The sequence below is a fragment of the Pseudorasbora parva genome, chromosome 3 (genome assembly GCF_024679245.1).
Source record: "Pseudorasbora parva isolate DD20220531a chromosome 3, ASM2467924v1, whole genome shotgun sequence".
Taxonomy (NCBI): Eukaryota; Metazoa; Chordata; class Actinopteri; order Cypriniformes; family Gobionidae; genus Pseudorasbora; species Pseudorasbora parva.
The window spans coordinates 57,891,820-57,916,117 of NC_090174.1; the positions used below are offsets into that span (position 1 = coordinate 57,891,820).

The 24,298-nt window shown below is 36.2% G+C and overlaps 4 protein-coding genes across 9 annotated transcripts in view; 2 read left to right on the forward strand and 2 right to left on the reverse strand.

The window, feature by feature from the left end:
• The window catches only part of tnca (tenascin Ca), a 117,929-nt gene extending 114,017 nt beyond the window's left edge, over positions 1–3,912 (forward strand). The window contains exons 29-32 of the mRNA XM_067439634.1: positions 377–473; positions 571–732; positions 1,140–1,303; positions 3,102–3,912. Coding sequence (XP_067295735.1) covers positions 377–473; positions 571–732; positions 1,140–1,303; positions 3,102–3,212 — 534 coding nt within the window. The 3' untranslated portion in view covers positions 3,213–3,912. The remainder of the gene's footprint in view (positions 1–376; positions 474–570; positions 733–1,139; positions 1,304–3,101) is intronic.
• Positions 1–24,298, reverse strand: part of crybb3 (crystallin, beta B3) — a 783,391-nt gene that overhangs the window by 536,020 nt on the left and 223,073 nt on the right. The gene's annotated exons all lie outside the window — the stretch shown is intronic.
• On the reverse strand, positions 7,124–20,255 carry LOC137071532 (TNF receptor-associated factor 2). Its single transcript, XM_067439630.1, has 11 exons — positions 20,103–20,255; positions 18,951–19,161; positions 17,208–17,286; positions 17,005–17,103; positions 16,729–16,890; positions 16,583–16,657; positions 16,402–16,476; positions 13,577–14,122; positions 10,841–11,018; positions 10,575–10,723; positions 7,124–9,356 (listed from the first exon to the last, which is right to left on the reverse strand). Exons 2-11 carry the CDS (start codon positions 19,136–19,138, stop codon positions 9,138–9,140), a joined length of 1,770 nt encoding a protein of 589 aa, XP_067295731.1. The 5' UTR covers positions 19,139–19,161; positions 20,103–20,255; the 3' UTR covers positions 7,124–9,137.
• Positions 20,140–24,298, forward strand: part of rabl6a (RAB, member RAS oncogene family-like 6a) — a 49,218-nt gene continuing 45,059 nt past the window's right edge. For 4 of the 5 annotated variants that reach the window (XM_067439628.1, XM_067439629.1, XM_067439624.1 and 1 more), the window contains exons 1-3: positions 20,169–20,321; positions 21,122–21,356; positions 23,292–23,734. In XM_067439628.1, coding sequence (XP_067295729.1) covers positions 23,605–23,734 — 130 coding nt within the window. In that variant the 5' untranslated portion in view covers positions 20,169–20,321; positions 21,122–21,356; positions 23,292–23,604. Of the gene's footprint in view, positions 20,322–21,121; positions 21,357–23,291; positions 23,735–24,298 lie in introns of all 5 variants that reach the window. The other variant, XM_067439625.1, reaches the window with a different exon arrangement.

The window sequence follows — 24,298 nt, forward strand, 5'->3', positions numbered from 1 at the left end:
TTGTTTTAGCATGTTAATAACATGTTTAAGCATGTTGCTAGCACGATTGGCATGTTACTAATGTGATTTAACACATTGCCAGCATGTTTTAGCATGTTTGCTATCATGTTGATATCAGCGTCTTAAAAGATTTCAATGTGTTAATCCATGCTAACATTGTATAATGCTAACTGCTAATGTTTGAGGTCATTTTAGGACAGTTTTTGCTAGTGTTATGGATGAATGACTTGATTTAAAACATGTATGAAGTATTTTTGCTAGTTTTAGTGCATTTTAAATGTGAAAAAGCTGAAAGTTGTTTAGGAGAACTGATTGGCGTATGAATTGAGAAATGTGTCCTAGTGATTGTCAAAAACTCTAACATCTTTTTCCACAGGTGTTCCTGCGGCGTCAGAGCGGCAAGGTCGAATTCTACAGGAACTGGAGGAACTACTCCGCAGGATTCGGTGACGCGAATGATGAGTTTTGGCTTGGTGGGACTCCATTTAATGTCATTATAACATGTGAATCTACTCAGTCCATTTCTGAATCGGCATTCACTGACAAAGATTGTTCATTGATGTCTTTCAGGACTGTCGAATCTCCATAAAATCACAGCGGCTGGTCAGTATGAGATGCGCGTGGACCTGCGTGACGGACAAGAGAGTGTGTTTGCAGTTTACGATAAATTTTCCATCACAGACCCTCGGTCTCGCTACAAGATCCAGATTGGTACATACAGTGGTACCGCAGGTGAATTACATTGAGCATTTACACATATGTTTATGCATTCAGAAGACATTTTTATCCAATGCTTTTTACATTGATTTTCAGTGTAAATACATGCTAGATGGACGTCTTTGACAATTGCACATGCCTCTCGCATCTTGTGCATGATGCCGTTCTGTGTTAAAAATGCGACAACTTTTTTAAAAAGTCTTTAGACCTGCAATGTGTCTTGCATTTTTAATGCCCTTCAAGGTATTACTTGTACATATTATCATGCAAATATTAAGATCATAATAAAGATCATTTCAACATTGAATACGTGCATACCTTATATTACTTCTTTCTTAGTTGATTTCTAATATTTCATACCCAATGATTGCAAAGGTTTAGTAATATTTAGCTTGTAATGTTGTGTCTTTGTGTCTCTTAAGGCGATTCCTTGTCGTATCACCAGAACAGACCCTTCTCCACGTATGACAATGACAATGACATTGCCGTCACCAACTGCGCCCTCTCCTACAAGGGCGCGTTCTGGTATAAAAACTGCCATCGAGTGAATCTGATGGGGAAATATGGAGATGCCAGTCACAGCAAAGTAAGAAATACATCAAATAATATTCTCCACTCAGAGACAAAAGTAAAGAATGGTTTTGGCCAATTACATTTGATATCAAAATGAATTTTACTGGCTGTTTTAAATAAAAGTTAAGTAACAGAATGTCTCATATAATGTAATAGGCATCACACACACACACACACGTTTGTTTTTGTGAATTGTGGGAACATTCCATAGGCGTAATGTTTTTTATGCTGTACAAACCATATTTTCTATCCCCCTACACTGCCCCTAAACCTACCCAACACACACACACACACACACACACACACACACACACACACACACACACACACACACACACACACACACACACACACACACACACACACACACACACACACACACACACACACACTGCCCCTGCCCCTGCCCCTGCCCCTGCCCCTGCCCCTGCCCCTGCCCCTGCCCCTGCCCCTGCCCCTGCCCCTGCCCCTGCCCCTGCCCCTGCCCCTGCCCCTGCCCCTGCCCCTGCCCCTGCCCATCACAGGAAACATTCTGCATTTTTACTTTCTCAAAAAATCCTGTATGATTTATAAGCATTTTTAAAAGTGGGGACATGGGGTACTGTCCTCATATGTCACCCTTTTCTGTTATACCTGTCATACATGTCATTATACACATTTTTGTCCTGATATGTCACAAAAACAAACAAACACACACACACACACACACACACACACACACACACACACACACACACACACACACACACACACACACACACACACACACACACACACACACACACACACACACACACACACAAACACCACAACTAAGTATCTATCACAAAATTCCCTCAAACTTTTTCATACACTTAAGAAGCTTCAACCAGGGGTGGGCAATATGACCAAAAATGTATTTCATGATATATTTTATTTTATTAAAAGGTTTTTTATTTTTGTGACAAAAAAAGAACAAAGAAACTAATAACAAACAATAGGACACATACGATAGAGATACAAATTAAATAAACTTAGTTTTTCAGGTACAGTTATTTGATATATAGTTGCTTATTTTAAGCAAATGTCATCTTATGTCATTTAACTTATTTAGTAAATGCTTTTTGATTTAAGAATTGTTAGATATTTAGATTAGAAACAAGACAAAATGACTAAGTAAGAAGAGCATTCTTTGCAGTGAGATCTGCTATGAGATTTATATGTGTCTATTCATGCAGCAGCAGCAGCATATCTTACACACTCACAGCAGTGTATGTGTGTGTATCCATTAGCACTAAAACTATTCAGAGAGTTGCAATGCTTGACTAACAATGAGCAATAGATGTTTTTACAGTATTTTATCATCTTTGTTTTTGCTTCATTTTTGGTTCATGTTTGCTCAAGTCCATTAAATACAGTAATATGAACAGTTACAACTTTTGATTTCAATATTTGTCTTAGTACATTTTGAAATCATCTAATAATAATTAATGCTTTTGAAGTATTTGTTAGATCATGTTAACTAATATAGTTAAATATAATAAATGGAACCTTAATATAAATTGTTACCAATAAATCTTTGTAAAAAAAAAAAAAAAGAAGAGGAAAGATATGCATCACAGTTACCAGTGGTCTGAATTATATTATAATTTGTAAAATTAGTTTTTACGTGGTAATATGATTAAGTAAAATTCCTAGTATTTGTGTAGTTAAAAGTACAACCCCCCAAATAATACTTGAGCACAGTAATGACATACTTACCACTCCTACTTAGGCAACTTTTAAATGTTTTGTTACATAATTAAATTTAATTCAACTATTTTAATTCACAGGGCATCAATTGGTTCCACTGGAAAGGCCACGAGCATTCGATTCCATTTGCGGAGATGAAGATCCGACCAGTCAATTTCAGAAATTTGGAAGGCAGACGGAAAAGATCATAGACTTCAAATGTCCCTCTTTCTCTTTTCTCCAAAAACCCACATGGTCAAAAGCACGATACAACTCCTGAGTGAAAATCTTCTAGTGATACAAAGGTTGTCTTTCACCTCAAACGTTATTGGATGCCACAGAATACTGTTTCATCAATTTCTTTCAATATGTTATAAAAGGCTGCATGATTAGTGGAGAGTTTTACATAAACTTCACACATGAAAAGTGATATTTGAAAGTGACATTTTCACTGTACAAAATATTCCTATGATCAGAATATAAAACAGATCTATAAGAACACCACTATGAGAGTAAGTCTCCACTGTTACAATTATTGATGAAGTTAGATTCACTCTATTAGCTCAGATTTGGTGACCAGCGATGTCATTTCCTCGACTGAATCATTGCCACACTCAGGTCTGACATAGCCAGGATGGTGCAATTAAGTGTTTTCACTTTTTCAGTTTTCAAAACAAAGTAAGCAAATTTCAGTGTGATTATTTTCTGAAAAGTTTGTATGGCAAGCCAGTTTGCGCTTTGATTTATTATTGATCATTTGTTTTGTTTTACATTTATTTTTATAATGTGTTTTTTCCCCATAGAGTCCTAAATGTCTGTAATCCCTCAAGTGTCAGATTAAACTATATCTCTTTTCCTTGAATGTCTAAAATTGATCTTCAACAAAATAGGAATTAAAAATATAATTTGTAATGTTGGAATTTTTTGATGTTGTCAATTTCCCTATTTAACCATCCCAAAGATTAATTACCCAAAAAAAGTAGATCCTTCAAGTCCTGTAGGTTACGTTTGAGCCGCCGTGGATCGAACCTATCGGTCCAGCACATCTCACAGATGCTCAGATTGAGATCTGGGGAATTTAGAGGCCAAGGCAACACCTTGAACACTTCATCCTGTTCCTCAAACCAATCCTGAAAAATGTGTGCAGCATGGCAGCATGGATTATCCCGCTGAAAGAGCCACAATACCAGTGTCATGAAGGGGTGTATTTAGTCTGCATCAATATTTAGGTTGGTGGCATATGTTAAACTGAAGTCCACATGAATGGCCAGATCCAGGATGTCCCAGCAGAACATTGCCCAGAGCATTACACAACCTCCACCGGCCTGTCATCATCCCACAGTGATCCTGGTGCCATGTGTTCCCCATGTAAACAGCGCACACGTACACTGCCATCCATGCACTCATCGGACCATTGTAGGGGCTTTCAATGGTGGACAGGGGTCAGCATAGACACTGATTGTTCTGCTGCTATACTTCAGTGCACTGTGTTGTGGCACATTCCTCCTGTATCCACCAATCAAAATGTGGAGGTGTGTTTCCGGGCAGAGTGCTGGCGCCGAAGTGCAACAGTAGACCTTCTGTTGGCTTGGACCAAACAGCCTTTAAAGGCCTCATGCTTCAGTGAGCCTTTGGCACCCAAAACCGGTTTGTCTCCGGTTTGTCCCTCCCCGGATCACTGTTGGATAATTCTCACCCCTGCTGACTGGAAGCAACCCCCAAGCCTTGTCGTTTCAGAGATACTCTGACCCAGTGGCCTTGCCATAACAATTTGATCACTCAGATCTTTATTCCTGTCCATTTCTCCTCCATATTACACGTTGATTACAGGAACTGATTGTTTGCTTACCATCTAATCTACCTAGATCCTTATATGTGACCTTGTTAGAAGATTATCAGCAATATTCGCTTCACCTGGGACTGGTCATAATGTTTAGACACATCATTGTGTGTGTATATATACCGTATACACTGCTTGGCCAAAAAAGTAAGTATCTTTTTGGAATTAAATACGCAAATGGTTAAGTGTCTATGGGCCAGATGATTACGAAACAGGGCAAATTAGTGTGATTGCCACTGTTCTATAGAGTAACGATTTCAGTATATGACTCATACTCTCCGAAAAGACCATAAACATTACAGAAAAGATCTGAAGTAACTATTAATTTACATACGTATATTGTGAAACTAATCCCGTGAGATTTATATGCTGCAAATCGTGTGATTTTAGATCAATGTTTTGGCTGTACATCAATTATGCCTGATGGCAGTTTAGAACACAATGAGCAATCCATATAAATACAGATAGATAGATAGATAGATAGATAGATAGATAGATAGATAGATAGATAGATAGATAGATAGATAGATAGATAGATAGATAGATAGATAGATAGATAGATAGATAGACAGACAGACAGACAGACAGACAGACAGACAGACAGACAGACAGACAGACAGACAGACAGACAGACAGATCGATAGATCAGTGGTGAGTGCAAAGGGATAAGACATGCTTTTTTGGGCGGTAAAGAATGGCGCAAATACCAGTAAATTGACGAGCACAAACCTTAGTTAATTACCTCACATGGTTCATTTAAATACTCTCCTCACTCACATACATTTTTTGTCTGAAAGGGAAACACCTACAAATGCATATGCAATAAAGTCACCCGCAAAAATAACCCTGTCCACACCTTTTCAGTGCAAATTTTTCACTGCATGTCTTTAGTAAATCCAGTTTTTTAACACCAAAATTGGGTTTGTGCTGCTGGCGCAACCTGTTAGTAAATTTGGCCCTATGACTGGATCATTTTTGCAGTGATTATGTTTCTATTAGTGCTTTCAAATCAATTAATCGCAAAATAAAAGTGTGTGTTTACATATATGTGTACTGTGTATAATTATCATGTAAAGCTATATAAATACACAAACATGCATGTAAGCCATTTTTTAAATGTATATATAAAATATTGACATTTATACAATATAAATGAAATATATATACAGTCTTGTTCAAAATAATAGCAGTACAATGTGACTAACCAGAATAATCAAGGTTTTTAGTATATTTTTTATTGCTACGTGGCAAACAAGTTACCAGTAGGTTCAGTAGATTGTCAGAAAACAAATGAGACCCAGCATTCATGATATGCACGCTCTTAAGGCTGTGCAATTGGGCAATTAGTTGAATTAGTTGAAAGGGGTGTGTTCAAAAAAATAGCAGTGTGGCATTCAATCACTGAGGTCATCAATTTTGTGAAGAAACAGGTGTGAATCAGGTGGCCCCTATTTAAGGATGAAGCCAACACTTGTTGAACATGCATTTGAAAGCTGAGGAAAATCGGTCGTTCAAGACATTGTTCAGAAGAACAGCGTACTTTGATATACTTATATATTTATTTTTTATTTTTTACAGTAGGCCTATATACATGCAATATTTCTTAAATATGTATGTGTGTGTGTATTCAGATATACATAATTATACAGTATTATATTATGTATACACAAACTTTTATTTTGGATGTGATTTAATCGCGATAAATCAATTTGACAGCACTAGTTTGTGCTGTCAAATCGTTAGCTCTATGTTTGGCAACAGTTCTTCTCACCCTGACTGATGGAGTGTGTAGCTTTTCATTTCTTAAACAACCATGAATGAAGACACATCAGGGCCATATTCCAGGATGACAATGTCAAGATTCATCAGCTCAGATTGTGAAAGAATGGTTAGGAGGGAGCATGAAGAATAACCAGAGCTTAAATTCGTTGAAACGTCTTTGGGATGTGCTGGAGGAGACTTTACAGAGTGCTGGACTCTTGCATTGATAATACAAGATCTTGACCAAAAATGTATGCACCTCTTGATGGAAATAACATTACAGCATTTATTTCCATTAAGAGGTGCATCAATTTTTGGTTAAGATCTTGTATTGAAAATACAAGCTTCAAGCACTATATTGTTAATCATTTTGAATGCATTTCTAAGACAGCCAGCAATGCTAATTATGCATAATAACCACATGTATGTACGCATTTGTGACGGCGTATGAGTGCAATATCAAGCGACTAAGCAGACAATGATATTTCAGACTATAAAGAAATATCAACAAGGGCCACGATCTAGGTTTGTGAAATGTATTTTTAATGTTTATGACAGTTTTTGCATCTTACATAGAAACATACTAGGATGAAATTAAAAAAGAAATGAGTACAGTAAAAACAACATTTCCTTTCTAAACAAAGGAAAATATTGTGAGCTGTCAGGATCAACTTTAAATCAAAGTGGTATTCATTACAGTGGCTCAATTTTTGGTATGTGCAACATTTACTAAACTTTTTACAAATCTGGGGGTATATTATTTGCACTGTAATATAGTAATAAAGTTTGCTGGACGTTTCACTTGACACAAATTTCAATTTAAGAGAGAAAAGGAAAATAAAACAGTATACATTAAGTTTTAGTTTTTATAAAATTGCACATTTGGAGTTTGACATACATTCAATCAGTTTTCATTAAAGGACAGATCATTATCTAATAACTCTAACAGCACTTCACTATGGATATTTGGCACAAATAATGTCACAGAAACACAGTATAACATATCTTTTTAATGTCTGGTACCATCTATTTTCCCTTTTAATAAATGCCCTAAAGTTGAGCTTTCTCAGTATTGCAGTTCATATCCTATATTTCTGTTTGAAGATTGTATCAAGTGATCGGATTCAAGTTATCACAAGGCATCGCATGTACAAATTAGTTTGTATCTCTGACAATTTACTAAGAAGAAGTTAAAATTAGTTTTAAACCACCATGACTGCACATGTACAGCTATATAAATAATATGCATTAAATATAATAAAATAGATGTAAACTGTATATACATTTCCTGTATAAAGATCCCTCACTTTGAGAGTTTATGGTTATATATAAAGATACATATCGATTGCTTATATAGTATGAATATATAGATATCTGCTTGTATTTTGTAAGAATAGAAGCAGTGTATCGTATAAAATAATCACTGTGTTTAATATTTATTTCATTTATCTCTAAATTAGAGTATGTCTGCAGTGGTGTCGTCACTCACTGGATGAGAAAACAGTTTGTGGTAAATATCATGTGCATTTGCAGATTGAGGCCTCCCATGCACAGAGAAGTTTCAATAGTTGTCATAACTGGTTTAAAATCAGTGGATTCTGGTTAACTAGTAGTCACACCCCCAGTGCCAAATATAAAAGACAATTGTATAGCAAAAGCTTGGTCCGTGTAAACATCTCAAGAGCTCCAATTTCGCCTAGAAAATACAGAAACTGCCTCGTACATCATTTGGCAGTGAGAACAGTTTAAAAGGAATAAAATACAAACTCGCACTCCTTGAAGCCGGCGAACACTATAAACTCAAGCTCCGACTGTATAAATATTCCTATTTACAAAAGTAATAACAAGACTCGTTGTAGTTTCTTAAAAATATACAAAATGCAATGCAATAACTTCAATCTTCATGTGCAGACTTCTGCTCAGGACCATTACAGACACCTACGCTAAGATTTGTACCTTTAAACTTCAAACTATCTTCCACAGATGTATCCAAACACCGATTAAATGAAATCCACGATCATGACCCTCACTATACTTATTGTATGATAACCAAAACCCCCTTGACCCTCAAAAAAGCACTACAGGAGTACATTTTATCCACTTAGCAATGAAAAAAAAAGACATTTCATGGTCTTCATCATGCAAATTGCAATTTGTAAAATCAGCCTGTTTGTTGTGATGATGCATTCATCTACCAATAACACTATAGCACTCTGCTCTTTTACCGTGATTAAATCCACCCAATCAGTGCAGGAAATGTGACAAAAGTCTGCACTGTGCTGAAGAACTTAAGTTTTGTGATCTACGCTATGTAACTGGACCGGACTTCACGTTCAATTCCAGTGTTCCTCAACCCTTTTTTCCTGCTATAGAGCTCTACTGACCCTTTCTGGAACTATGCAGCAGTGCAGCGTTTGTGACGGCTTAACACATGCAGGGAAACGTGTCAAAACAGACGTCATGGAACAGATCTCCTGCTGTGGTAAAGCAGCTCCTGCGTCAGAGGCGGTTGACTAAGCATGATGGAGTAGAAAACCTAAAGGCCAGTGAGGTCCACGATGGCTTTGATGAAGATGGTGTCGTCGCGTATGTACGAGTTCTTGCCCTCCAGCTTGGACAGCGGACAGAAAAGCGGGCAGCCGCTGGCGATGTTCATCTCGCTGACGGGCCTCTGGAATGAGGAGGAAGTGATGTCGGGACGGAACGCGTCGATGATGTGCTCTCTGTTACTCTGGTCCAGCAGCATCAGTGTGACCTGGAAGAAAGGAACCAGATTCGGCTCTCTCACACATAGCCATGCTTTCATTTTGGGACTGTAGTTTAGGCTGGGAAATAATTGGTTCAATTTATTTTCCACAACAGCACAGCCATGGTTACATGACAGTTTAGAATATATATATATATATATATATATATATTAGTTTTTTTGTATGAATATTTGTTTATTTACTATTAACAAGCTTAATTTCCATTGTTCAGCTGGCAATATGTGATTGTAATTTAAAAAGTCTTCTAAATGATGTATTGTTATTATTGCATTATATGTTGTATTGTGTAGAAATATTGATGCAATATTAATAAACGTTTAATTTTATTAATTTATTAATTAACATTTAATTAAAATTTAATCACAAAAATATATTTTCAAAAAAAATGTTCTATGATCATTTCAAGTTTCCCTTGAAATTAGCTTTCATGAGTAACAGTTTTATTTATTTGGTAACACTTTATTTTAGGGTTTAATTCTATTCTATTCAAGGAACTTTGTGTAAGAAATGTAATTAAATTGATCATAAAATGGCCCTGATATGTCACTAGACATTAAGAAATCATGTTAATTTTAAATACTGATATCACTGACAACAGTAGTCCGGCCATGATATTGTCATTTAAAAGTTGTTGTTGCAGCCCTTCAACTGATGTTGATGTTGACATGTTGTGTTTTGGCCTGAAGCTCCACCCTCCACCTATCGACCAATCACGAAGTCAGTGTGTTTCGGCATCCGGGTTGCCAGATCTGCTCGAGTTACCACAGCTGCAGATCTACAAACGTTCCTGCTGATCCTGCAGCCAATCTGGCAACCTCGAGTCAGGGGGAGGGGGATACACCGCTCTACAGTCATTTAAAAGTGATTGCAGTACCAGTTTTGGCCACAATCTTACATACACCTCCTTTAACTAGTTTATCATCATGTATATTACTAGGATATTGGCTGCTTATTAGTACTTATAAAACACATATTAATGCCTTATTCTGTATGACCATATTCTACATCTCTAATCCTACCCAATACATAAACTTAACAATTAGCTTACTAACTATTAACTAGCAGTAATTAGGAGTTTATTGAAGCAAAAGTCGTACTGAATAGTGAGAATTGGACCCTAATCTAAAGTGTGACCATTTATTTTTCTCAGGAGTAGAGCAATAGCATTAGTCTGAAGACATACAATGAACAAAACGTTGACGTACCTTCTGGTTGAAGGGCCATTTGAGCAGTGCGTCGCTCATTCCTCTCATCACCACAAAAAACAGCGAGAGGTGAGTTCCACGACCCGTCCCGTCCCCGTTCAGGTAAATACGCAGGCACATCTTATAGCCGTACTTGCTCGTGTAAAACGCTGAAAAGAACCGAGGAGCATGTTAGTCAAAATAGATAGTTATACAAAACAAAAAACCACACACACTAATTTCTGATGAAATTACTGTTTCAATGATTCATGTGGGGGTTTTTTTACCAGGTGAAAACATGGCCGGCGCCCGTCCAGCAATGGCATCTTGCCTCTTTTTAGTGAAATCTGATATCCGCCAGATGAAGACGCCATCAAACGTGGTTGCGGACATCTCCCGAAGTCTGCCCTCCATTTCAGCCACAGTCAGGTCTTTAACACCCACCTGCCGCTCCAGCTGACGAACCTACACGAGACACAAAGCAGAAATACAGAGGTGAGGCCGTTTGATTAAAACCGGAACATATCGATCATAAAGGATTCTCACATTCACTACAGACCTTCTGACGTTTGATTGACAGTTAATACATTGTTAGAAATGAAAAGGCCTTTTAGTATAATTGCAAAAATATCCACCTTCAGCTCTTTTTGCTGTGAAATCTTTGCTGATTTAAGTAAAACGTAAGTATAACTTTTCATACTTTTAGGAATATATTCAAGATCAACAACTTCTCAAGCAACATTGGTTTACTTCTTTGGTTAAATTTGCAAAAGTTCTCCCACTTAGAAATCATGGAGGGGTCTGAAATTGTCATCGTAGGTGCATGTTCACTGTGAGAGACATAATCTAAAAAAAAAAAGAAAATTCAGAAATCACAATGTATGATTTTTTGACTATTTATTTGTATGATACATCTGCAAATAAGTATTTGAACACCTGAGAAAATCAATGTTAATATTTGGTACAGTAGCCTTTGTTTGCAATTACAGAGGTCAAACGTTTCCTGTAGTTTTTCACCAGGTTTGCACACACGGCTGGAGGGATTTTGGCCCTCTCCTCCACACAGATCTTCTCTCGATCAGTCAGGTTTCTGGCCTGTCGCTGAGAAACACTAAGTTTGAGCTCCCTCCAAAGATTCTCTATTGGATTTAGGTCTGGAGACTGGCTAGGCCACGGCAGAACCTTGATATGCTTCTTACAGAGCCAATCCTTGGTTATCCTGGCTGTGTGCTTCGGGTCATTGTCATGTTGTAAGACCCAGCCTCGACCCATCTTCAATGCTCTAACTGAGGGAAGGAGGTTGTTCCCCAAAATCTCGCAATACATGGCCCCCGGTCATCCTCTCCTTAATACAGTGCAGTCGCCCTGTCCCATGTGCAGAAAAACACCCCCAAAGCATGATGCTACCACCCCCATGCTTCACAGTAGGGATGGTGTTCTTGGGATGGTACTCATCATTCTTCTTCCTCCAAACACGTTTAGTAGAATTATGACCAAAAAGTTATATTTTGGTCTCATCTGACCACATGACTTTCTCCCATGACTCCTCTGGATCCTCCAAATGGTCATAGACGGGCCTGGACATGTGCTGGTTTAAAGGGATAGTTCACCCAAAACTGAAAATTCTGTCATCATTTACTCTCCATCAATTTGTTTAAAACCTTTAAAAATCTATTTATTCTGCTGAACACAAAGGAAGATATTTGCAAGAATGTTTGTATATAAGCAGATTTTGGGCCCCATTGACTTCCATAGTAGGGAAAAAAAATACTATAGTAGTCAATGGGGCCCAAAATCTGCTTGGACACAAACATTATTCCAAATATCTTCCTTTGTGTTCAGCAGAAGAAAGAAATTCATACAGGTTTGGAACAACTTGAGAGAGAGTAAATGATAACAGAAATTGCATTTTTGAGTGAACTATCCCTTTAAGCAGGGGAACCGTCCGTGCCGTGCATGATTTCAAACCATGGCGTCTTAGTGTATTACCAACAGTAACCTTGGAAACAGTGGTCCCAGCTCTTTTCAGGTCATTGACCAGCTCATCTTGTGAAGTTCTGGGCTGATTTCTCACCTTTCTTAGGATCTTTGAGACCCCACGAGTTGAGATCTTGTATGGAGCCCCAGTCCAAGGGAGATTGAAAGTCGTGTTTAGCTTCTTCCATTTTCTAATGATTGCTCCAACAGTGGACCTTTTTTCACCAAGCTGTTTGGCCATTTCCCCGTAGCCCTTTCCAGCCTTGTGGAGGTGTACAATTTTGTCTCTAGTGTCTTTGGACAGCTCTTTGGTCTTGGCCATGTTAGTAGTTGGATTCTTACTGAGTGTATGAGGTGGACAGGTGTCTTTATGCAGCTAATGACCTCAAACAGATCCATCTAATTTAGGATAATAAATGGAGTGGAGGTGGGCATTTATCATCTATCAGTGTATCATACAAATAAATAGTTAATTTTTTTTCCAGATTATGTCACAGTGGACATGCACCTACGATGACAATTTCAGACCCCTCCATGATTTCTAAGTGAGAGAATTAAATTGCAAAATAGCAGGGTGTTCAAATACTTATTTTCCTCACTGTATGTATGGAATTCCAATTTATTCCAAAATAAAAAATAAAACAAAAATATGTAAATAAATATAAAAATAAATGTAAAGTAACAATTTATGCTTTTATTTCAACATTTTTTTTTTATTTCCACTTATTTATGTATATATGTATATATGTATTTATGTCTACATTTATCTATGCCTAAGGTTAAACACGCCCTAATCATTACCATATGGACAAATAAATGTGGAAACAAATAAATTATTAAAAAAATAAATAAATGTGGAAATAAATAAATGTGAAAAATAAATGTAGACATAAATACATATATGTGACCCTGGACCAAAAAAACAGTCATAAGTTGCACGGGTATATTTGTGGCAATATCCAACAATACATTGTATGGGTCAAAATTATTGCTTTTTCTTTTATGCCAAAAATCATTAGGATAATCATTAGGATAATTTGGCACACCTTGTTGCTCAGAGCCTCGATTTTGTCCTGATCGAGTCTGTGCTGGCGGTTGCTGGCCTCCATGGTGGTCGCGAAGCGCTCTACTTCTCGATTTAGCACGCACACCACATCTTCAAACGTCCCCGCTTTCACCTCCAGGTCCTGGCAGCGGCGGCCCAGATCTGCCACCTTGGTCTTCTCACTGTGGAGTTGTAGTTCGAGGGCGGCGCCAACCGAGCTGGGCAGAGGCGTGAAGGATGTGGGAAGAGTGGCGGCGGCCGGTGGAGGAGGAGGTAGTGGTGCGAGCGCGGAGGCGGTGGATGAAGAGGAGGCGACCCCCTGCACGGAAGGTCCGGTCGGGCCGGGGATGGCGCTCAGCTGAACGACTCTGGCCTCCAGGTCTCGGAGCGCCTGGTGAAGCTCGTGAGCTTTGTGACCGGCCAGCTCCAGACTCTGTGGCTGCAGGCCCTCCAGGCTGACCTTCATGCCCATGATGTAGTGCAACAGCAGGTTTAGATGTTCGTGAGCACAGGCACGCTCGTGATCATGGATCTTCTCCTTCTCCACCTCAAAGGGAAATCAACCGGATTAAACCTGTGTCTAACTCGTCCCATACGTTTATGCTACAGACATGAATTGCTCCTCAAATCAATCGTGCGATCGCATTGTACGGTGAGTTTGGCATAGGAAAGCATAGCTCAGTTTCTTCAGAAAATATAAAGGTTTTAGTCATTTTAGTACTTTACTTAACTTATTAGTAAGTTGTAATATTTTATTTTATTTTATTTGAGCTGTATTTTAATTAATGAGCACTGTTAATATTTTTAATAATATTATTTTAATTAAATAAATAGTTCACCCCAAAAATGAAAATTCTGAAAATGAAAAACCTGTATGAGTTTCTTTGTTCTGCTGACCACAAAAGAAGATATTTGGAAGAATGTTTGTAACAAAGCAGAGAGCAACCATTCACTATCATATTATTTTTTTCCTACTATGGTAGTTAATGGTTGTTCTATCTGTTTGGTACAAACATTCTTCCAAATATCTTCTTTTGTGGTCAGCAGAACAAAGAAACTCATACAGGTTTGGAACAACATTTAGATTTTTGGGTGAACTATCCCTTTAATAATAGTCTATTTGTATCGGTGAGTTCTGCACAGAAACATTACAGCTCACAATTTCATCCGAATATATAAAACATTTTTTTATAGTTGTATCTATGAGAAAGTGATATTTGTTCAATTTAAATTATATAAACTGTCCTTAAGATGTATTTTTAGTATTTATTAATCATTTCAATTCTAATAAGTCTATTCATGCACATACCAGAATTGTTTTTATTATTATTCCATTGCTATTTTCTGAACATTTATTTTCAGTATATACAGCTCTGAAAAAAAAAGGATTTTTCAATGTTAGGTGGTCTTTTATTTTTTCCAGAGCTGTATTTTTCAATAATTTCTGTATTTCATGACAGTCTTTTGATTGCGATTGATTCTGTTAATTATATGGAAACTTGTTTTTCGAAAGTGCTCTTGAATAAATGCTGAGCAAATTAAAGGGTTAGTTTCTGGTTCCTGTCCCTCCATTGACAGCAACGCAACCACATTGATGCTTCAAAAAGTTCATAAAGAGATCGTAAAACTAATCCATATGAATTAAGCGGCTTAGTCCACATTTTCTGTAGAGACTTGATCGCTTTATATGATAAACAGATTGAATTTATACTTTTATTCACATATAAACATTGATAAGAGAACTTGCTTGAAGCTCAAGAACAAACCTCATTGGTTCCCGCTGAAGCTCAAACGTGCTGCGTAACACGAGAATGAACCTCATTGGCTCTCACACATCAAGCAAACATGCTTCAGCTTACGTTTACCACAACTAATGTGTGAGGTGATGAATGTTCAATAAAGATATGTGAATAAAAGCTTTTCACTATCTGTTCATAATATAAAGAGATCGCAGCCTAGAAACCTAGACGCCTAGCGGCAGAAAATCTAATCTGCCGCGAGTGTCGTCTAACAACTCTCAATACACTTCTGAGCTGTAAAAATCAAACTCTGGTCAGGCCAATCACATTGTGTATAGAGTCGGCCAAGTTGCGCTTGCGTGCTTCTAGTAAACACAGAAACTGGCGAACGGCGGTCTTCGAATCAGCTTTGACCGCGACTCTGGAAGACTTGGAGTTAAGCTTTTCTCTGAGAAAAGAACAAAGAACGGCACTGAAGTCATTCTTAAAAAGGGAAGATGTGTTCGGAGTTTAGCCGACCGGATACGGCGAATGTTTAATCTATCAGCGAGCTCTGCTTCACCTTCGTTGCTCTGGTTGGTTGTAGCGCTATCCTATCGCGTGCATAGGGAGTTTGAAAGACAACCGTTTATCCCGCCCCTCGGATTGAGCTGTCAATGGTGAGTTTCCAGACCAAACAAATCTTGATGTGGCTCTGGGTTGTCAGGCTATAGCGATCGAGTCTCTAGAGAAAATTTGGACTAAACAGCTCAATTAAAGTTTTACAATCTCTTTATGAACTTTTTGAAGCGTCAAACTGGTAGTTGCGTATCTGTCAATAGAGAGACGTAAAGCTTTCAGATTCCATTAAAAAGATCTTCATTTGTGTTTTGAAGATGAATGAAAGTTTTAAGGGTTTAGAACAACATGGGGGTGAGTAATTAATGACAGAATTGTCATTTTTGGATGAAAAATTCCTTTAAAAGTTACAATACAAATTTGTAACATTCCCTAACATTACATGAATCAATTAAATTAACTCAGATATTAGTCTTTTTGAATACTACGATGTGTATATGTTATAGGATGCTATAAAAACGGTACTTACTGACATGTCACAGCCAACCACATGATATCTGCACGGAGTCCTGAATTTGCTGCAGAACTTGATGTGGTCAACATACTAGAAACACCAAAAGAGAAGCTCAAAGACATGATCTACCACCCATACAGACGGCATGCTCAGTTCAGAATGATGCTCAATGTGATCAATGTTTGTTTCACCACACCTTTTCCCTGGGGATTTTCTTCTTCGCACATCCTTCACAAATCATAGGATATTTGGGACAGATCTCATCATGGGCCTGTGAAAACATTATTTTGTAACATAAAAACCCTCAAACACATCACATCTTTTCTTAGACCACACACTTACCTTGATGTTTTTGAAGTGAAATGGTTCTTTACAGTATTTGCAGTTGAGCGTTCTCTCAGGACACACACGCTCATTATGACGTTCCTGTTCGTTAAATCTAATGAGCTCTTTGCACAAGGGACAGGACAGAATCATGAACTCACACTTCCCCTCATGGCTCAACTACAAAAAACAGTTATGACACAAGTTACCAAATGAGAAACTGTGTGCATTTATGTATATGAAGTGTGGCGTAAAGTGCTATTTAAATAAAGCTGATGTTAATGAACACACAACCTCATAATCTTTAATACTGCCTTTCCAGGCGCAGCCCTCGTTGATGCACACAGCTGGAAGATTTTCAACTTCTCTTCTGGCAGCGTTGTCGGGAAACGCCTGCAGGAAAACACAGGAAATGTGCAATAAAGGTCTGGCAGTAAGTCATTTTAAAAATGTTCATAACTCTTGATATTTCTCATTAAGCTAAGCTTTGTGCTTACGCAGCCTTGTTTGAGAATTGACGTGGGCTCTTCGAAGATGTCCTCCTTGATACAAGCATTACATTTCTGTGGTCCAGATCTAAAACGGCAAAGCAACACACATTTTGCTATTTTGACGTCAGTATTTTTGCCATCAGTATGCCCTAGTCAAAATTCTGATACAATGTTCATACAATATAAAATTAAAAGCATTGAACGTATATAAATGACTTACCTCAATTACTATAGTTATTTTTTAGCCATATGTCATATAAACAATACATTCTGTAGTTGCTGCTATTGGAAAATCAAATCAGTTAAGCAGTAGCTAATTTAACTAACAATCTACAGATAAAAATAGATATGAATTTAAATTCAAATACAAAACTTTAGACAGCTGAAGAAAAAAATATTAAATAAAAATATATCTTTTATACCTCAAAATTACACTATTATTGAAAAGATTGTGGTAGTTAAAGGTGTTTTTTTTAAGGAATTAATATTTACTCATTACAAAAGACATTTATAATGTTACAAAATATTTCTAATTCAAATAAATGCTCATCTTTTGAACTTTGTATCCATCAAAGAATCCAGTAAATTAAAATGTATCAGCAAATCCTCATATTAGAATGATTAGTGAAGGATCATGTGACACTGAAGACTGGAGTAATGATGCTGAAAAGTCAGCTTTGATCACAGGAAATTTACATTTTTAAATTTAAATTACATTTTAACATACATTACAATAGAAAAAAGTTATTTTAAATTGTAATAATATTTCACATTATTACTGTTTTTACTGTATTTTTGATCAAATAAATGCAGCCTCGTTGAGCAGAAAATACTTTTTCCAAAATACGTTTAAAAAGTCTAATCGAACTTTTGAACGGGAGTGTATTTTGTAGTTCTCATGCCAATATTTTTGTGATTGATTGATATTGGCCATTGAAAAAAAAAACATATCAGTTTACCAGAAGTTAACTGAACTAACATCCTAGAAATAAAATATATATGAATTTAAATTCAAAGACAAAACTTTAGAAAGCAGAAAAAAATCACTTTTATACATCTACACTAATTGTTCCAATTGTTCAATTACACTGTTTTTCGTAGCTAAAAGGTTTTTAATTTTTTTAATTATTCAACAAGGATACATTAAATTGATCAAAAGCAACATTAAAGACATTTATAATGTTACAAATGATATCTAATTCAAATAAATGCTGTTCTTTTGAACTTTCTATTCATCAAAGAATCCAGAAAATGTAAAGGTATCACCGTTTCTGCACAAATATTGACAAACCTGCCGGTTTCAATATTGATAATAATCAGAAATGTTTCTCGAGCAATAAATCCTCATATCAGGATGATTTCAGAAGGATCATGTGACACTGAAGACTGAAGTAATAATGCTGAAAATTCAGCTTTGATCACAGGAATAAATTACATTTTGAATATTAAGCTAGAAAACAGTTATTTTAAATTAAATAATATTTCACATTATTGTTTTTCCAGTATTTTTGATCAAATAAATGCATCCTCGTTGAGAATAAAAAGATCAGTTAAAAAAGTCGAATCAAACTTTTGAACGGCAGTGTATTTTGTAGTTCTCACAAGGTGTTAGTATTTGTGTGATTAATGAAATTGAATGTAAATTGCCCGAATGATGCTCGATAGGTTTAGTTGTTTAAACTTATTGTCTCAGAACTGAATGTATCAGCTAAATAAGTGCATCTGTTTTAGATCAGCAGGCTGGATTACCCAACAGTCCGGTTGAAGCAGTAAGAACAAAAGCGATGGCCGCACTGAGCTTGGAACGGTCTTCTTAAAATGTTCTGACAGCAGTTGCATAAATGTTTGTCTTCAAGTTTGTTAGCCAGGATCTTCTTCGGGAACCCTGGCTTGTTGTTCTCCATGGAGGACGGGGGGGAGGGTTCTTGAGCAGCCATGACCCCCTCTAAACGTTCCTGGTCTAAACAAGACAATCCATAATGGAGGAAAACTACCATCAGATATACAGATAACAACAGGGACATTACATTCCTTTTCCAAAAAAAGATTATTACACAGCTCTCTGGAATGCTTGATGCTGATTGGCCAATCCTGGCATAGATCATGCTAAACTGTATCATTCTGGACTGTTTCTTCTAACATAATCCACAATTATTTATTTGGTAAATTGCCACGTTATCAGTGATATTAAAAAAAAGTTATGAAATAAACAATATCAGGTTAATACAAAACCTGATGAGCAGATTTATTTCGCAATGTTGTACATTATTATATTCCTAGCCATGTATCACATAATCTTACTTTAAAGAATATGCTAAATGTAGCATTACACCTAAAACATAATGTGCTGTCTATTATGAACCATCTTGCTGTTTGTAAACATGTGCAATAAATGATTATTTGTGGAATAATACCATGCGTTTGATGATTGTTATGGTTAACGGGATCTAAAGTAATTAGATAAATATTAATAAGCATGCACAGGATCTCTTAGTATGAATCCCAATCTCTTTGTTTCTGTTTCAGTTTTGCTTGTATAGGCTACGTGTGTGTTTCCATACAGAAAACCACACAGATGATGTATAATAGTGCACAGTGGCGTAAACATTCCCATGAAACACACACTAGAACCTTTCATGCATATCTGAAAGCACTTTTGTCAGATATCGACCATGCAGCCCGTCGATATACATCATACAGTCAGCTGACAATTGCACATCTCATCTTTTCCTCTGTTGCTAAGCAAATGCAACATCTTTCGAATGGCTGTTGCGTCCGTTCTGTCCCGCCACGCCTCTTTTACATGTAGGGATATGTTGAGCCTGACAATAAACATGCATGCGATAAAATAAGAATCAAACAATTGATTGTGCGACAGACGCACGGATGCGCTCGACTTACCGCACGGCGATGAGATTTCGCTTTCATTTGCTCGGCTGTGCTCGCGCTGTGATGGATGGAGGCGCGCGGCGCGGCTGCTGTGTTTTGGTGGTCGACATTGTTGAGAAGAGCGCGTGCTCTTTCACAGGATTACGTCATAATGTGAGCGTGCACTGGGGCTTTTGGATATCTACGGCTGTTTTTTTTCTTGTTTTTTTTTCAGGAGGATTGTCTGTCATGGTAAAAAAAAGAAAATTATATATATATATATATATATATATATATATATATATATATATATATATATATATATATATATATATATATATATATATAAAGTAGCATACTTTTAAATGGATATTATGTTTTATGCATTTACATTACGCACGCACACACTCTCTCTCTCTCTCTCTCTCACACACTCTCTCCATTTAAACGTATAATATTCGTGTTTTTATTTGTATTGTTGTTTTGTTTGGTGCATAAAGTATAATGTATTCATAGTGATGATTATTATTATTATAATAAATATAAATATCACCCATCCATCCATCCATCCATCCATCCATTTTCTAATTTATTATATTGATCTTAATTGTTTATTTAATTTGGCTGTATTTTTTAATTTATTTCATTGTGGTCAGTGTATAATATTAATATTGATTACTATTGTACAGACACTGAAAAATTAAATAAATAATAGGTATTATAAATAGGCATGTATATATATATATATATATATAATCATACTTTCCCGCTATTAACTAGGGTTGATTTTATTTTGATTTATTTGGTTTATTTAATTTTGTTTTTATTTTTTCCCTGTAAAAATTATATAAACTAATGTATAGAGGGATACATTTTTATTCTAAGATGCCTTTATTGGTGTTTTGATTACTTTTTGTCTTAGTGGTTACTAGCAGTATACTGTACTCTTCCAGTTGAATATTTGGATTATATTTGGACAGATTTATACATAATAGATCCCATCCTACCACTAGAGGCGCTAAAGCGCTGCTGTTTCACGACTTTACCACTAGAGGCGTTCAGCACCACAGCGACGCTATTCATCATCCTACCGCTAGAGGAGCTGCAGCACAAGCGCGCACCCGACGCGCGCCTCTCTAGCTCTCCTCACGGCATTCCACAGCTGACAGAGGGATGAGAGAGGGATGCTAAGGAAATGTTTTCCTTCAACGCAGAACAAGGGCTATCTTGAACTCCAGCCGACAGCAGTATGCGACTGAAATATCGCAGGCGAAGACCGTGAACCAGGTAATGAGTTTGTTAGAAATAAAACAAATGAATGAAGCGTTGCTGTGTGTTTGTGTTGTAACTGACACGTCGCTTTAGCTGTGCAGCTGATGGCCGTTAAACAGACGAGCGCAAATAATTCACCTCACTAAACACACACACACAGGTATCAATGAGAGCCTTCAGAGGGACAGTATTCACACTTCCCCGTCAGAGGCTTAGCGATTTTCAACAGTTTACAACTGTGAATATAAACCTCTGCTGACTGGAGCGACTAAAGAACATTTAACAGCTGGGTTATAATAAAACTGACAGCTTTCTTTCTTACAGCGGTTTTATCAGCTCACAGGTGAGAGATATTAGTTTTGTGTGCTTTTGCTGCTCAATGCTTATTTGGGTTTAGAGTAGAATGTTATGTATAAATTATGTTTTATGAAATGTAAATATAATCTGATTACTTTGTTTTTTTACGTTACTGTAACGAATTAGTTACCAGATTTTATATATAAATATATGTGTGTGTGTGTATATATATATATACATACATACATACATACATACATATATATATATATGTGTGTGTGTGTGTAGAATGTTAAATATAAATGCATATTTTCTTTGCTGCAGTGCCAATGCAGTGTTGGGTGTAACTAGTTACAAAGTACTTAGTCGCTTTAATTTAATTACTCTTTCCCTGAAAAAAAAAATACGTAAAGGATTACTCTTATTTTTTCTGTCTCTGATGTATTTTAACTAAAAACTATGTATAGACTGGAGAACAATTATATATAATACATTAGTGGAAATAACATTACATATTTTGTTTCTATGTGTCCTCCTCACATTTGTAGTACATTGGTCAGTTAATAAGAATAATTTCATATTATTTATTTGAATAAATTAAAATCGATGTTTCCTGTCTATCTTTGAATCACTTCACTAGTCGAGGTTGATATAAGATTAGAAGTAATAAGTTATTACATTCTTTTTGGACATTGTAATATGTATGTAACTAGTAATTAATTACTTTTTTAGAGTAACTTATCCAACACTGTTGAACTGATGCATAAATAATACACACAAAAACTAATCTATAGCTACGTTTACATTGACACTTTCTGTTTCAATCAGAATAAAATCATGTCTGCTGATTCTGTCTTAATCTCTGAGGTTGTGGCGATGGTTATGGTGCTGAGGTTATAATATCATATGATGTAAATGTAAAATATTATTCCGTGATACATTGTTTCTGCTTCCTGTGTGAGTTTATAATGCTATTTTGTAACGGAGTAGTCATAATTTTGTATTGTAAGCTTAAAATATAACGCAGACTTATAATATAATGTGAATGTTAGTTCTGCTGCTTATGTTATGTAGTAGTAATAATAACCAATAATTTTACCTATATTCATTTACACTTTTCATCTAAATTTGTCATTGGATAGCATTTCTGGTCATCAGAACAACTTTATATAAATAAAAACATACTGTGTGTGTGTGTTAAATCATTTTAATAAACAGCAGAATTTAAACAGTAGTTAATTAAAAAAATATTCTTATCAGTTACCTAAAATAATATATTGTTCTTTCTGCTGGTTGCTTTTGCTGAAAGTTTGGCTCGTGTTACTTCACCCAAAAGTCTGTTCACATTTACTTTCTATTCATTTTTTGGAGCTCAAAAGGAGATATTTTAAATGTTCACGCTGCTCTTTCCAGCAGCTTTTCAGCTTATATATTAGTCCATTCTTCACACAAACTTATTTTGTGGCTATGAAAGATCTGAAACATAACAAATGCATCTAGAATACTTTTATGGTGCTTTCATTATGTTCTTCTCCATGAAAGAAAGAAAGTGTAAATGACATGAATGTGATTAAACAATGGCAGAATTTATATCATTCTTGTAAGCTTGAAGGCTTTTTCTGACCTTGACTGAAATTGATGTTTTTCCCACAGGTGATGCCAGTAGACCAGGATGGACGGATATCATCACAACGGTTACAGTAGCTAAAATGGCACATTTTAGGATTGTACACTGTTAAAATAGAAAGTCTCCATCTGCTAACTGGATTTGGCTCCATAATAACCTTCTTCCAGAGCTCAATAGATTGAAGACGGACTCCCCTTTTGATCTTTAGACAACATCATTCCTGCCGTCAATATGTTTGCTTAAGAAGGTTTGAAGTCTTCGATTTTTGACGCTGCAGCTAGTGTTTCCCTGAAGACCAGTTTTTAGTATTCTTGGACTGTTGAAGAGCCTTTGGTTGAGATGTTTACCGCTCTGAAGAAGCTAGTGGGCTCTGAAGCAGGGCCGCTCAGGGATAGAAATATTCCTGCAGGCCTGCAATCCATGAATCAGAGTCTACAGAGACGCTTCGCCAAGGGTGTACAATATAACAGTAAGAGCTTTATGTTTAATTCAATTTCTTTTTTTGAATAGAGCCTCTCACAAATAGTTTTCGATTGTGTTAAAGACATCCATTGTTTTCTTTTGGGCTTGTAGAGCGAGTTTTTCCTTGTGGTTTGTCTAAAGTATTACACTGTTGTTGAATACTATATTTCAGACACCCAGGTCTATATCAAAAAGAAAAACAATGAAACATATATTTACAAAAAACAAACATACTATTTAAAAAATTTACGTCCCAGTGTTTCCAAAAATAGGAGAAATACCTTATATTACTTAATCTAAGATCATTTAAAATGATTATAATTTTTTAAAAATGTAATCAATTAATCAACTCCGGAAGTTATGCATGTAATTCCTTAACACACGAGGAACTTCATGTTTAAATTGATATGCTTATGAACATATTTGATATGATATGTTAAGGACAAACTCCTGAAATCTGTCTCACATTTCACCCCCAAATCATTAAAAAATGATAATACATTTAATAATTATAAAATATAAAAATATGATGTATTAAAAATATTTAGTTTTTTTTTTTTAAAGGAAGCCT

Bases quoted from the DNA above. Each gene is read 5' to 3' on its own strand.
- LOC137071532 (XM_067439630.1), bottom strand. From the start codon at position 19,138: ATGGCTGCTCAAGAACCCTCCCCCCCGTCCTCCATGGAGAACAACAAG. The intron at 11,019-13,576 runs GTGTGCCAAATT...TGTCTCGTGTAG, and splicing joins TCGAGGCTCTGAGCAACAAG to GTTCGTCAGCTGGAGCGGCA. The intron at 10,724-10,840 runs GTAAAAAAACCC...GGTTCTTTTCAG, and splicing joins GCCGGCCATGTTTTCACCTG to CGTTTTACACGAGCAAGTAC.